Source organism: Ochlerotatus camptorhynchus, unplaced genomic scaffold (assembly GCF_037179485.1).
Source record: "Ochlerotatus camptorhynchus isolate MF236.1 unplaced genomic scaffold, CSIRO-AGI_Acam_v1.1 ptg000086l, whole genome shotgun sequence".
Classification (NCBI taxonomy): domain Eukaryota; kingdom Metazoa; phylum Arthropoda; class Insecta; order Diptera; family Culicidae; genus Ochlerotatus; species Ochlerotatus camptorhynchus.
In genome coordinates this window covers 3,564,592-3,577,751 of record NW_027040576.1, presented here as the reverse complement: position 1 = coordinate 3,577,751, position 13,160 = coordinate 3,564,592, and the positions used below count along the sequence as shown (strand labels likewise).

The 13,160-nt window shown below is 42.0% G+C and overlaps 2 protein-coding genes across 4 annotated transcripts in view; one reads left to right on the top strand and one right to left on the bottom strand.

Moving 5' to 3' along the window:
• The window catches only part of LOC135698454 (uncharacterized), a 300,826-nt gene that overhangs the window by 20,654 nt on the left and 267,012 nt on the right, over positions 1 to 13,160 (bottom strand). The window lies entirely within an intron of this gene.
• On the top strand, positions 2,957 to 4,810 carry LOC135698447 (uncharacterized). Its single transcript, XM_065218424.1, has one exon. The coding sequence runs from the start codon at positions 2,957 to 2,959 to the stop codon at positions 4,808 to 4,810; it is 1,854 nt and encodes a 617-aa protein (XP_065074496.1).

The following is a 13,160-nucleotide window of genomic DNA, read 5'->3' as shown; positions in this document are numbered from 1 at the left end:
GCTTTCTTTTCGCTTTAAGGATTTACGTCCGTTTTTATATTTTTTTTAACGCTATATTTAACGAGGTGTATCTTGCAGGTTAGCACGTATTAGCAGCTAATCTCAACGTTATTTTAATCAAGATCTTATACCCTACTGTTACATATACAACTCGTAGGGGGATCCAAGGGGATGCCTAATGAATTTTCTAATGAAGTACCTCAATGTTCTGTTACGTTTTGCTGATTGCATGACCATTTTTCCAAACATTTAAATTAGGGTGGGTTCCCCACTGCTTTTTCAATACATATTCAGATCCCCAACAAATTGGATTATAGTCTCAATTTGTGGGAGAATTTTAAATTTGGTATAGGAAAATTAATGGGAAACGGAACGATCCTATTCATTTGCTTACCAAAAATCCAAATATTTCTCAGATGTCACCAAAACTCGGACTTAGATCGAGAAAACTATACCAAACAACTTTGTCGAAGCTGCAACCCAGCCTAATGTACATACTTGGAATAAATGTCACGAAAACTGCAAAAAGTACCAAACATTGAGGTACTTATTAGAGCATTCATTAGGCATCCCTTACCTTTGTAGCTCGCTTGTCATAAATCAATTGTAGAAACTTATATACGACTTATTTCAGTCATAAACAAGTTGCTGTAACTTATTGTGACGAAAGTGTGCTACTCGGGTAGGATCCTCCTACGAATTGCATATGTAAAAGTATGGTACAAGTTGCTTAACGAAACTACGTGGAGTTTAGCTGCTAATACTTGCTATCCGGGAAGATACACGCCCTTAAAAATAGTGTTAAAAAAATTAAAAATGCGGATGTAAATCCTTTAAACGGAGAGATAGCGATTTTCTTTTCTTTTGAAAAAAATGTGCAACTTTGTAGAACATTGAAAAAAAAAAAATGTAAAATTCAAACAAAACCGTTATGGTAAAAAAGGGGTTTAAGGGAGTACTACCGTTTGTACTCTATTTTACCCTAAAACTTCGACGATAAAAAATTACTGTCTTGGACAAAGTTTCTTAAAATGACTTCATCTACAATGTCTTCATAGACGTTCATCAATTTTAACAAGACGTAAAAAAGTTATCTTTTGTATCTGAGTGTATATCCACCTTAAGCAAAAATGTTTACTTCACAAAATAAAGTACTTAAAAAATGAAGACAAATTCTAGAAGAAATCAAAATGCTACAGTCAATAGTTTCGTCGCAAATTTCCATGGCCCACTTTTTTTGATTTCGTCCCACTGTGCATCGCAGCGAGTCAAGTCAAGGGTCGACCTATACCTACTGCACAATAATTGACGCAACAAGCTGAAAAGGGTTAGTCACTCCAGCGAAGTCAGTGTCAGCCATTGTGGTCAAGCGTGGAAAATAGATGGAAAATCTGATGGGAGATTATTTTATTTAAGTTCACCCGGTCCGGTTGATTGCGCATTAAATGAACTGAATGGAATTTGTTTTGATTTGAATGGGGTTAGTTTGTGGGAAATAATGAGGTTTTAATGAAACATGATTTGATTACATGTTTGCGAAAATTATTTTTCAAGTTTGGAAGCATCCAGTGTACCTGTTGCTTTCAGGAAAACGGATGAGCAAGTTGATAATTGAATGGATACTGAATTAATGAGGTAGGAGTAAATAATAGAGTGCTCATATTATACGCTGAGTTCATTGAAATTTGAATTGATTTATAATGCATAACGTATAATTTCCCTAAATAGGCCTTTCAATAGTCGGAATGGCAAATGAGACTAAATTAACGTTCAGCGATGATTCTACGTGGGATAAAAACGGAAGGTCACTCAAATTAATTATCCAAATTTTTAAACAATATTTGATAAACGTTAATCAAATAGGTAGATTTGAAATTTTTATCTCAGTAGAAATGAACTCGCCTAAGGCTGAAAGTCTCGTTGCTACTCTGTTATTGCCAGACCAGCTGTAATTACACAGAGAACCAATAGACGATGCTTGGGACTAGCAATCATCCTCAATGTGTAAAAACTGGTGATCTCAAACTAGGCAATACCAGCGCCGGCCGCGCCCGAACACAGGTCAAGACAGGAAAGGGTAGGAATGTGTTGACGTGACACCGAGAACACCTCTGCACTTCCACGAGGAATCACTAGGATGTTGGGTAAGAGGGTTAGGTTTGCAGCAGGGTTCGTTTTGGTAAACGATAAGCTGAATTGATGTCCTAACGTTCATATAACGCGAAGGAACTTGGGATTGAACCCACGGTCTTCTGCTCGGTAAGCAAAAACGTTTGCCACTAGGCAGACGAGCTCCTTTTTAATCATCGAGTTGTTGTTATTACCATGTAGTTACATTATCAAATAAAACAATCGACGAATCTTGAATGTGAGCGGCGTCGGTGGTAGAGTGGTAAGCGTGATTTTCTCTCACCCCAGCAGGCCCGGGTTCAATTCCAATCGGCGCTGCCGGGATGTTCTGAGGCATAACATCTCTGATCATGCCTTCCTTCGGGGGAAGTAAAGCCGTTGGTCCCCGGTTCATGAGTTGATGGGTCAATAGGTAGGGTCCAGGTGTGGGAGCTGCCTCCCTGGCATCGGTAGCATTGGTGCTCAGCACGGAAAACAAGATCGACGGAAAACAAAAGAAGGAAAAAAAAAGAATCTTGAATGTGGATGGGCCTGAGATTAGACTCGTGATCTTCTGCTCAGCAAGCAAAAACGGTTAATCTAAAGCCATCGTGCCATTTACATCACACCACGACTGATAATATATCAAACCCAATGGGCAAGACAACTTAGATATATCTGAAAATAACATCAAATATTTCATCATCGAAAAAACGAATACAGTGTCCGAAATATGAATCACAACGGTAAATCTGGATCGGATGGGTGCTCCTGCTCATCTTGAGAATCAAACAATCATCTAGTTAGCAGTGAGTTGTAAGCGCGAAAACGTCGCATCAACAAGAAAATGACGTACGATCTATCTCTAGCCAAGTTAGTTGATCTGGCAATCGGAACTCCGGAGACCGGAAGCATCGATCTCACGGTGTTGCACAGTTTGCTTCACATAATTGTTCGAAAGCTGGGATGCCAGACATCGCACGTAGATCTGCTACCCGAACACAGGAAGAACCTTGGCGTGTTCATTGAATCTTCGGAGGTCGATCCTTCTCTGAGCGTTACGGTTGAACAACGTGGCGAAAATGAGCTGTTTCATGTGATACCATACGATAAGAATCTTGAAAAAAAGGACGAATCAACCGGAGAGTCCATCAGCGTTGATGATTCGCAGGACATCTCACAAAGGCTTGAGACATTGGAAAGTAGGGTGTCAATCTTACCGAGCGACGAAGAACTGAAGCTGTACCAAACCAGTCGGGAATCGCTGAAACCTAACGAGCCGGTTGATTTTTTGAATCTGGCTTCACGTCTCGACAAAATGGAAATCAGTTTGGGGAAGCTGACAGCACTGGCCAATGATGTGCTGGTGGAGTTTCGCTGCTTGGAGATTAAGGTTCTTCCTTTCCTGGACAGTGGAGACATAACCGTGATGCAAACTCAGATCCACAACATGAACCATCTGTTGGTGGAGCATTTTCCGGGTTTCTGCTCCCGGCGATCCTCGACCGAGCCTCATCGTGGCTCACAACGCTTATCGATCGACACCCTGCCGATGGATTTCTACACCAAAGGAGTGCCGACCATAGCCGCGCTTGCTAGACGCCCACCAAGCAATCAAAGATTCCCCTCCCAGCTAGAGAAAGAGATTGCGTGCATCAAGAGTGTGTTGAATGATTTGATCGAGTTGCTACCCCTGCCGGATGCTTCGGGAAGTGAAATGTTATTAACCCTTTCGGAGCTGTCCTGCGATGAGTCTCAACCGGCTATGAAAACGAACTTTCACCAGAAGGCGGCGAGTGCGATTATCAATATTCGCTCCGTTCAACAGGAGATCGACGATTTGTTCATGGAAAAAGAGGAGCAGCTGAATGCTTTGGAAGTGTCACAGAAGGTTGTTGTTGAATCGAACAGAAAGATGCAGGAAACGGTCGATTTTATTAAGGAGCGCTTTGACGACATAGAGATCAAGCTGGACCAAATAAGGGATAGCTGCGTGAAGAACTTGGACGACTATCGTAACTCGCTGAAAGGTCCACTGGAGAAGTTGACCGAAGACGTAAAATACCAAGGAAATAATATATCGCAGCGGGTTTTTGTACTGGAACGGCAGATGGATGACCGTGTGGACTATGACATGTTTGAAACCCGTGTTTCGATTGAAAAATTCGAGACGGCAGTCGCCACGATCAACCAAACTCTGCAGGACGACGATGGCAAGTTAGCAATTCTCAAAAATCAACTGAGCTCCTGGATTGCTCAACTTTGCGAGAAGGTCGATCGAAAAGAACTGTCCGCCTTGGAGATCAAGGTCAACAAGAAACTATCGCTCTTGCAACTTCATCTGAACCGATTTCAAAAACTGGACGCGGCGGGTACGAAACTATCCGGTACCATCAAGTGCATCTCCTGCGATAACGAAGCAACTATGAAGGCAGAGACCAACGCAGTCGTTCCCATACCAAAGCTGTTTCGATCAAAGACATACTATCCGAACGAAATGGACGGGGCCACGGAGGCCCGTAAGAACCGCTATTGCGGGAGCCATCTTCTTAAGGTGGGTTCGTTGCGAACATCCACCAAGACCAACGTGCAGCGATTATGTGAAGCTCGGAAGCTGGTGAATCATATCAAGAAACGACCGCTGGATTTTGGACACAACTATGAAGCGCTGGAAAAGCCAGTATACAAAATTCACAAGTAGTTTTTTTTTTCGAATGATTTAGATGATAATATATCAATCAGTGTTTTCTGTTTTTTGGTGCATTTTTGAAAATTCAAACGTGTTTCTAGTACCAACCTTACTGTATTAATAATATAGTTATCTGGACAGATGTAGACCTTCAGAATAATATGTTATCAATCTGAATTCTGTAATTATCCAAAGGACTTTATTGTAATGCTTGATCAAATGAAGGTCTCTGAAATAATTCCTGATCGGTCTGCCATCTTTACAGAATATTTTGAATCAGGATCTGGGTTATTGAACAATAGAGATCATCAGAATATTGTCTGATCAACATGGAGTCTTGCCTGCCATAGTATCTAGAGGACTTAAAGTTTTTGATCAGCAGACGGTCTGCGCAAAAATTCCTGAAAAACTAGACAGATCTTCAGAATAATTCCTGATCAACCTGATGTCGTGACAAAATATCCAAAGGACTTTTTTGTAAGTCTTTGATCAATTGAAGGTTATAGAAATAATTCATGGTTAACCTGCTGTCTTGCCAAACTGTCTAAGAGACATGATTTGGCATGTTGAAATTGTCTGAGAAACATGGTTTGAATTATTGACCACTTAAAGTTCTTCAGAATAATAACAGAATTGTCTTGACAAAATGTACGAAGTACTTTACATTGGTCTTTGAAAAATTTAAGGTTTTTGGAACAATTTCTGACAACCCTACTATTTTGCAAAAATATTTCAGGTACTTTATTTGATGTATTGAACAATTTGATATCTTCTGAATTATTCCTTATCAACCTGAAGTCTTGAGCAATGAACCAGAAAAAAATATGGAAAAGAAATATGCATTAATTTATTGAAAAATTGGAGATCTCCGGCATAACATCAACGATAAGTATTGACTAAATATTCAAAGAGATTTTTGGAGATCAATGGTTAACTGACCAACCTGATGTCTTAAAAAAATATCCAGAAGACTTTATGCAGTTCTTTTATCAATTTAAGGATTTAGGAATAATTCCGGATCAACCTTTTTTTGAAAGAAGTATCTTAAAAACATTATTTGAGTTGGAAATCTACAAAATAATACCCGTTAAACTAATAGTCTTGAATAATTATCCAGAGGACTTTATGACAATCATTGATCAATTGAACGTTTTTGGAATGAATCTTGGTGAAACTGGTATCTTTTAAGAATATTTAATAGATATTCACACAAGATAATCATTAATGAACCAGAAGAATTTCCAAAATGTCCAGAGAGCATTATGCAGGTATTTGACCAACTGAAAAACATTAGTATAATCCTGTTCAACCTGCTTTCTGAAAAATATCTGAGTTTTGAATTACTGGACAGTTGGAGACTTCCACAATAAAACCTGATCGACCTCAAGTCTTGACAAAATATACAGAGAACATGATGCAGGTCTTTAATCATCTGACGGATTCTGGAATAACTTCTGACCAACCTACTATGATACGAGAATGTCGGAAGCGAACCAGCCTAAGGCTGAAAGCCTCCTAAATAAAGCTAAATTAATTAATTAATTGATACGAGAATATCTAACAGGCATGATTTATTGAACAGTTAAAGATCTTCAGAAAAAATATCTTATAAAAGATATGAATCGCCAAATTATCCAGAGAACATTATGCAAGTTCTTGATCATCCGAAGGTCTTACAGATCAACCTACTTTCTTGCGAGAATATCTTAGAGACATTTTTTGTTCTATGAAACAATTAGAGATCTTCACAATAATAGGCAGAATATTCACAATAATATCTGATCATCCTGAAGTCTTGAAAAATATTCAGCGATCCTCATCAATATCCTCGATCACTCGAAAGCCTTTGAAATAATTTCTGAGATAGCTGGTACCATATTAGAAAATATCAGAGATGTGATTTGGATTGATGGATAGCAAGATATCTCCAGAATAGCTTACTATAATAAAATGGTATCATACGAGAAGCGTGAATTTAATTGTTGGGCAGTTGCAAATCTTCAAAATAATAACTGAATAACAAAGTCTTTGGAATAAGTTCTAAACCACCTGGAATGATAGGAGGGAATATTTGAATTGTCGGATAGTTGGATAACTTCGGGTATCATAACTGATCATTCTGATGTCTCAAAATCATATCTAGAGTAAATTATGGAGAACTCTGATCACCTGAATTTTTGGAATATCTTCTGAGTAATTTGGTATCATGAGAGAATATCTTAAATACGTGATTTGAATTGATGGACAGTTGGTTTTGTTGAATTGTTAGACAAGGTTAATTACTGCAAAAATCGACTGTGGTGTACTCGATGGCTCCCCACATATGTTTGGCCCTGGGTACCAGTTAACGTTAGCAAGGCCCTGTGTTACTTACCTTACCAATCCAGCTAATACCTTGTTATCCTCTGCTGTCCGAAGAAGTCGTCTCCACTCTACCCGTCCATGGCCACCCTTCACCAGCCTCGTAGTCTGCGAAGGGTCCGCAGGTCGCCTTCTACTTGGTCGATCCACCTTGCCCGCTGTGCGCCTCTTCTTCTTGTTGCTGTTGGGTCGCTTTCTAGAACCATTTTTACTGGGTCGTCATGCGGCATTCTTTCGACGTGCCCAGCCTACCGTAGTCGCCCAATTTTTGCAATGTGGACGATGAATGGTTCTCCCAGCACCTGGTGCAATTCGTGGTTCATTCGCCTCCTCCACGTTCCGTCATCCATCTGCACTCCACCATAGATGGTACGCAACACCTTCCGTTCGAAAACACCGAGGGTGCGTTGGCCCTCCGTGAGCATAGTTCAGGTCTCGTGGCCGTAGAGGACCACAGGTCTAATCAGCGTCTTATAGACATTCAACTTTGTGTGGCGGCGAATTTTATTCGACCGGAGCGTCCTCCGGAGTCCAAAGTAGGCACGATTCCCTGCCATAATGCGTCTTTGAATTTTTCTGCTGGTATCATTTTCGGCGGTCACCAGTGAGCCCAAATACACGAACTACAATCCGCCTAGCTTCAGTCTTCAGTCTGATGTACGTTTCCGCCATCGTCTCAAAGTTTCGTGCCATGATGTCAATATCATCGGCGAAGCCAAGAAGCTGGGTGAACTTCCTGAAGATCATGCCACTCGTGTCTATCCCAGCTCTTCTGATCACACCTTCTAACGCGATCTTGAATAGCAGGCACGAAAGTCCATCACCTTGCCGTAGCCTCCTTCGAGATTCAAAGGGACTCGAGAGTGTCCCCGATACTCGAACAACGTACATCACTCGATCCATCGCGTCAGTATATCCGGAAATCCGTACTCGTACATAATCTGCCATAGCTGATCTCGATCGATTGTATCGTATGCGGATTTGAAATCGATGAACAAATTATGTGTTGGCACGTAGTATCCCGACCATAAGGGAATAACACATTTATTACAGCTTGTGTTATTTTGTTTCACTATAATTTGTAACACAGCTTGTTACACTTAAGATCCCGGATGTAGTTAAAATAACAAAAAATGTAACAAAAATTTCCTCTAGATGCATCAAAAATATATTTCGCTATGTTACTTTCATAACAAAAACATAACAAATTTTGCAACACAATTCTGTTGTGCTATTACAAAATTATATCAAATCGTGTTATAATCATATATTTCACTTTGTAAATCAAAAACTCAGATTGATTAACTGTGTAAATGAAATACAAAACATTATCAAACTCATAGAAAATATAATGCTTGAAAGACACAAGAAAAAATATATTTGATTTTTTATTGGGGTTTGGTCAATAATATCTGGTTGTGATAAAATCTTGTTAAGAATCAGTTACAAAATCATAAAAAAATCATTGCATTTAAATTTGTTAAAGATTTGTTATATTATTTTCTTGGTGATAAGTTTCCTTAACTTAATTATAGCATAATCAGTTATCCATAACAAGGTTTGTTATAATCTTGTTATTTTATTGTTATACCCTTCTGGTCGGGATTCGCGGCATTACTGCAGAACCTGCCGAAACGCGAAAATTTGGTCCGTGGTAGCGCATGAATCCCGCCTGGTATTGCCCCACGAAGTCTCTTGCAAATGGTGACAGGCGGCGGCATAGAATTTGGGAGAGTACCTTGTAGGTGGCGCTCAGCAGTGTGATCTCGCGGTAGTTGCAGCAATCCAACTTGTCGCCCTTTTTGTAGATTTAGCATACGACACCTTCCATCCACTCCTCCGGTAATATCTCCTCCTCCCAAATCTTGGCAATTACCCAGTGCAGCGCTCTAGCCAGTGCTTCACCACCGTATTTTAATAGCTCACTTGGTAGTTGATTTACACCAGTTGCTTTGTTGTTCTTCAACCGGCCGATCTCCTCCTCAACTTCTTGAAGATCAGGGGCCGGTAGCCTGTCGTCTTCTGCGCGTGCTCCAAGGTCTGTTGCCGTGCCACCTTTCTGCTGCTTGACCGTTGAGGTGCTCGTCATAGTACTGCTTCCACCTCTCAATCACCTCACACTCGTTCGTGAGAAGGTTACCGTCCAAGTCTTTGCACAAATTGGCTAGCGGCACGTAGCCTTTGCGCGAACTATTAAGCTTCGCATAGAACTTCCGTGTGTCGTTTACGCGGTACAGATTTTTCATCGCCTCGCGATCTCGGTCTTCCTGCTGACGCTTCTTCCTTCGCAAAACCGAGTTTTGTCTATTCCGCGCTTGTCTGTATCGCTCCACATTCAATCTAGTGCGGTGTTGCCGCCTTCTCGCCCGTGCTGCATTATTCTCCTCTACTAACAGTTTGCATTTTCCGTCAAACCAGTCATTTCTTCGGTCCGGGATTGCAGTACTTAGTGCCGCTGCACCAGTACTACCTATGGCTGAACGGATGTCCCTCCAGCCATCTTCAAGAGAAGCTGCGCCAAGCTGCTCTTCCGTGGGTAGTGCAACTTCCAGCTGCTGCGCGTAGTCCTGGGCAACTCCGGCGTCCCGTAGTTGCTCAATGTTGGGTCGCGGCGTTCGACTTCGACGTGTGTTATGCACCGTCGAGAGTTTTGAGCGCATGCATACTGCAACTAGGTAGTGGTCCGAATCTATGTTCGCACTGCGGTACGTGCGGACGTTAATAATGTCGGAGAAGAATTTCCCGTCGATTAGAACGTGACCGATTTGGTTTTCTGTGTGTTGGTCAAGTGATCTCCAGGTGGCTTTGTGGATATCCTTGTGGGGGAAAAAGGTACTTCAAACTACCATTCCTCGAGAGGTTGCCAAATTCACGCATCGTTGGCCGTTGTCGTTTGATACGACATGCAGACTGTTTGGCCCGATTGCCGGTCTATACATTGCCTCCCGTCCTATCTGAGCGTTCATGTCGCCGATGACGATTTTGACGTCCCGTTGCTAACAGCAACCGTACACCTGTTCCAGCTGCGCATAGAACGCTTCTTTCTCGTCGTTGGGTCTCCCTTCGTGTGGGCAGTGCACGTTGATGATGCTGTAGTTGAAGAAACGGCCCTTAATCCGCAACTTGCACATCCTCGCGTTGATCGGCTGCCAACCAATCACGCGTTGGCGCATCTTACCCAGCACTACAAAGCCGGTTCCCAGCTCATTGGTGGTGCCACAGCTCTGGTAGAAAGTAGCCGCTCGATGCCCGCTTTTCCATACCTTTTGTCCCGTCCAGCAAAGTTCCTGCAGTGCTACGACTTCGAAGTTGCGTGGTTGAAGTTCGTCATAGATTAACCTATCGCAACCCGGGAAGCGGGCTAACATGGAGAATAGACGGCGTTTTGAGCCGCACCTCCATGGTGAACAGACGCTCGGGTTTGGTGATGCATTTCCTCTATCACCGTATGTACTATGGTTACCGCGCCAGTGTTCGCGTCGCACCTCTCCACATTGCTATTGCCGGACTGGCAACATTGCCCAGGCTACGCCACCCAGTTGTGTCCATGTTTCAGCAGGTAGTCTTTTGTTATCATATGACTCAGGGAGGCGTGAAGTAGGAACTTGTGAGGACCAGGGCTAGGTATTCCGCTCCTTCCAGGTTGTCAGCTCACCATTTTGTAGCCCAAGGTCCTGTGTTCCGGGTACCATTCTAGATGTGGCCAACATCTATCATGCGAAATCACATTGGCTACACCTGTTCATTTGCCGGCCGAGACAGTGGCCAAAATCCGACAACTCAAATCCTATGAGACAACAAGATCAATGGTTATATTCAAAGTGTTTTTATGCTACTTCATACGCAAAGTTTGTAGCTAATTTATAAAGGGTGATACGGTCAAAATTTGGTCAAGGGAAAACGCGTGTAAATCGGTGAAATCGTTTATTTAAAAAATCAAATTAAATTTCTTTTTCAAGTTCAATTAGTATAAAATTCAGGAAAAATATTCAGTTAGGCTTCCGCTTTTCCAAATCCGAATTGCCGGGCCTTACGCTTGACCCCTGCCATCAGATTTTGTACAGCCACCTTGTCCACCTTCTTCGCCGCAGAAAGCCAGTTTGCCTTGAACTGCTGCTCGCCCTTAGCAGTTTTTTTGGTCTTCTTTAGGTTCCGCTTGACAATAGCCCAGTATTTCTCAATTGGGCGGAGCTCTGGCGTGTTGGGAGGGTTCTTGTCCTTGGGAACCACCTGCTCGTTGTTGGCGGCGTACCACTCCATGGCCTTTTTACCGTAATGGCAAGATGCCAAATCTGGCCAAAACAGTACGGAACAACCGTGTTTCTTCAGGAAAGGCAGCAGACGTTTATTCAAACACTCTTTCACGTAAATTTCTTGGTTGACAGTCCCGGAAGCTATGAAAATGCTGCTTTTCAAGCCACAGGTACAGATGGCTTGCCAAACCAGATATTTTTTTGCGAACTTTGACAGTTTCATGTGCTTGAAAACATCTGCTACCTTTCCCCTTCCTTTTGCCGTATAAAACTCCTGTCCCGGAAGCTGCTTGTAGTCGGCTTTGACGTAGGTTTCGTCGTCCATTACCACGCAGTCAAACTTCGTCAGCATCGTCGTGTACAGCTTTGGCCGTCGTATTTTGTTTATCATCGCGATTTGGAGTCACTACCTTCTTATAAGTCGATAGTCCGGCTCGTTTTTTGGCTCGATGCACGGTTTTAGACGATACACCCAGCTTATTTGCGGCATCTCGGAGAGAGAGGTTAGGGTTTCGCTTGAAACTACCGACAACTCTCTTTGTCGTCTCAGCGGCTTCCGGTTTTCGATTTCCCACCGATCCAGACTTCCTTGCTGTCGACAAACGTTCCCCAAACACTTTAACTACATTTGTAACGGTTGATTTGGCAACTTTTAGCGATTTTGCCAACTTTGCGATTTTCGCGATGCGCGAGCAAAATTTTGATACGCTGCTCTTCTTGCTTGGACGGCATTTTGACAACTGAAGAGTGAATTCCAAAATCAAAATAGGAGCAACATTCTACACACACACACCTTCAAAATGAGGGGTGTTCAGGTTTTTTAAATGCAAAATTGAAAGAAATACGTCAAGTTGATATTGACCAAATTTTGACCGTATCACCCTTTAAGCTAGAGAATGATCTTATAAGAGGGTAGGTAGACAGTTCCGTTAGAGTACGGCAGTATGAAAATTGAATAGAAGTTTAAAATGAGCGAAGGACCATTAATTCGACAGTGCAAGTCAAACGCACACTCTTTGCTTAACCCGTACGATGTACGCGGAGATTTGAAGCATGTCTTCAAATCTACAGACAAAAAGTGTGCGCTTCAATTTGCTCAAATACTGCCTGCGGCTAAGGAATAGTTCTAGCGATGTTTCATCACTATCTAAAGCCCCACGTTGCCGAAAGCATATTGTTAAATTGATTATGTTTTAATACAAGTCCAGGAAGATCGAGAAGCGACGGTGGTGTAGTTGTAAGCGTGATTGCCTCTCACCCCAGCAGGCTCTGGGTTCAATCCCAATCGGCGCCGCCGAGATGTTCTGAGGCATAACATCTCTGATCACGCCTTCCTTCGGAAGGGAAGTAAAGCCGTTGATCCCCGGTTAATGAGTTGTGATGGGTCGATAGGTAGGGTCCAGGTTGTGCCTCAAGGAAAAAAGCAAGTCCAGGAAGTTTCCTCTGCTTGCAATCTAAACAAGAAAAGCACCTATTCATTCGCACTTCTTTGCCATCGCCAGTGGCTGTCAAAATAACACATTTTTAAACTTCAATTCAAACCAGAATATTGTATTACTGTATATGTGACTTGTTACAGAAAACATAATTTTTAAATTGTTGCCGAAAACATCGTTGCAATGTTTTGAAACACTATTGGAACTGATGATTTTTACAGTAATTATAACTATCCTGAATTAAATAGCTTAATTAGGTATTTTACCGATATTATCAAACCGAAGACGATGGGTTTAACTAACAGCCATCGA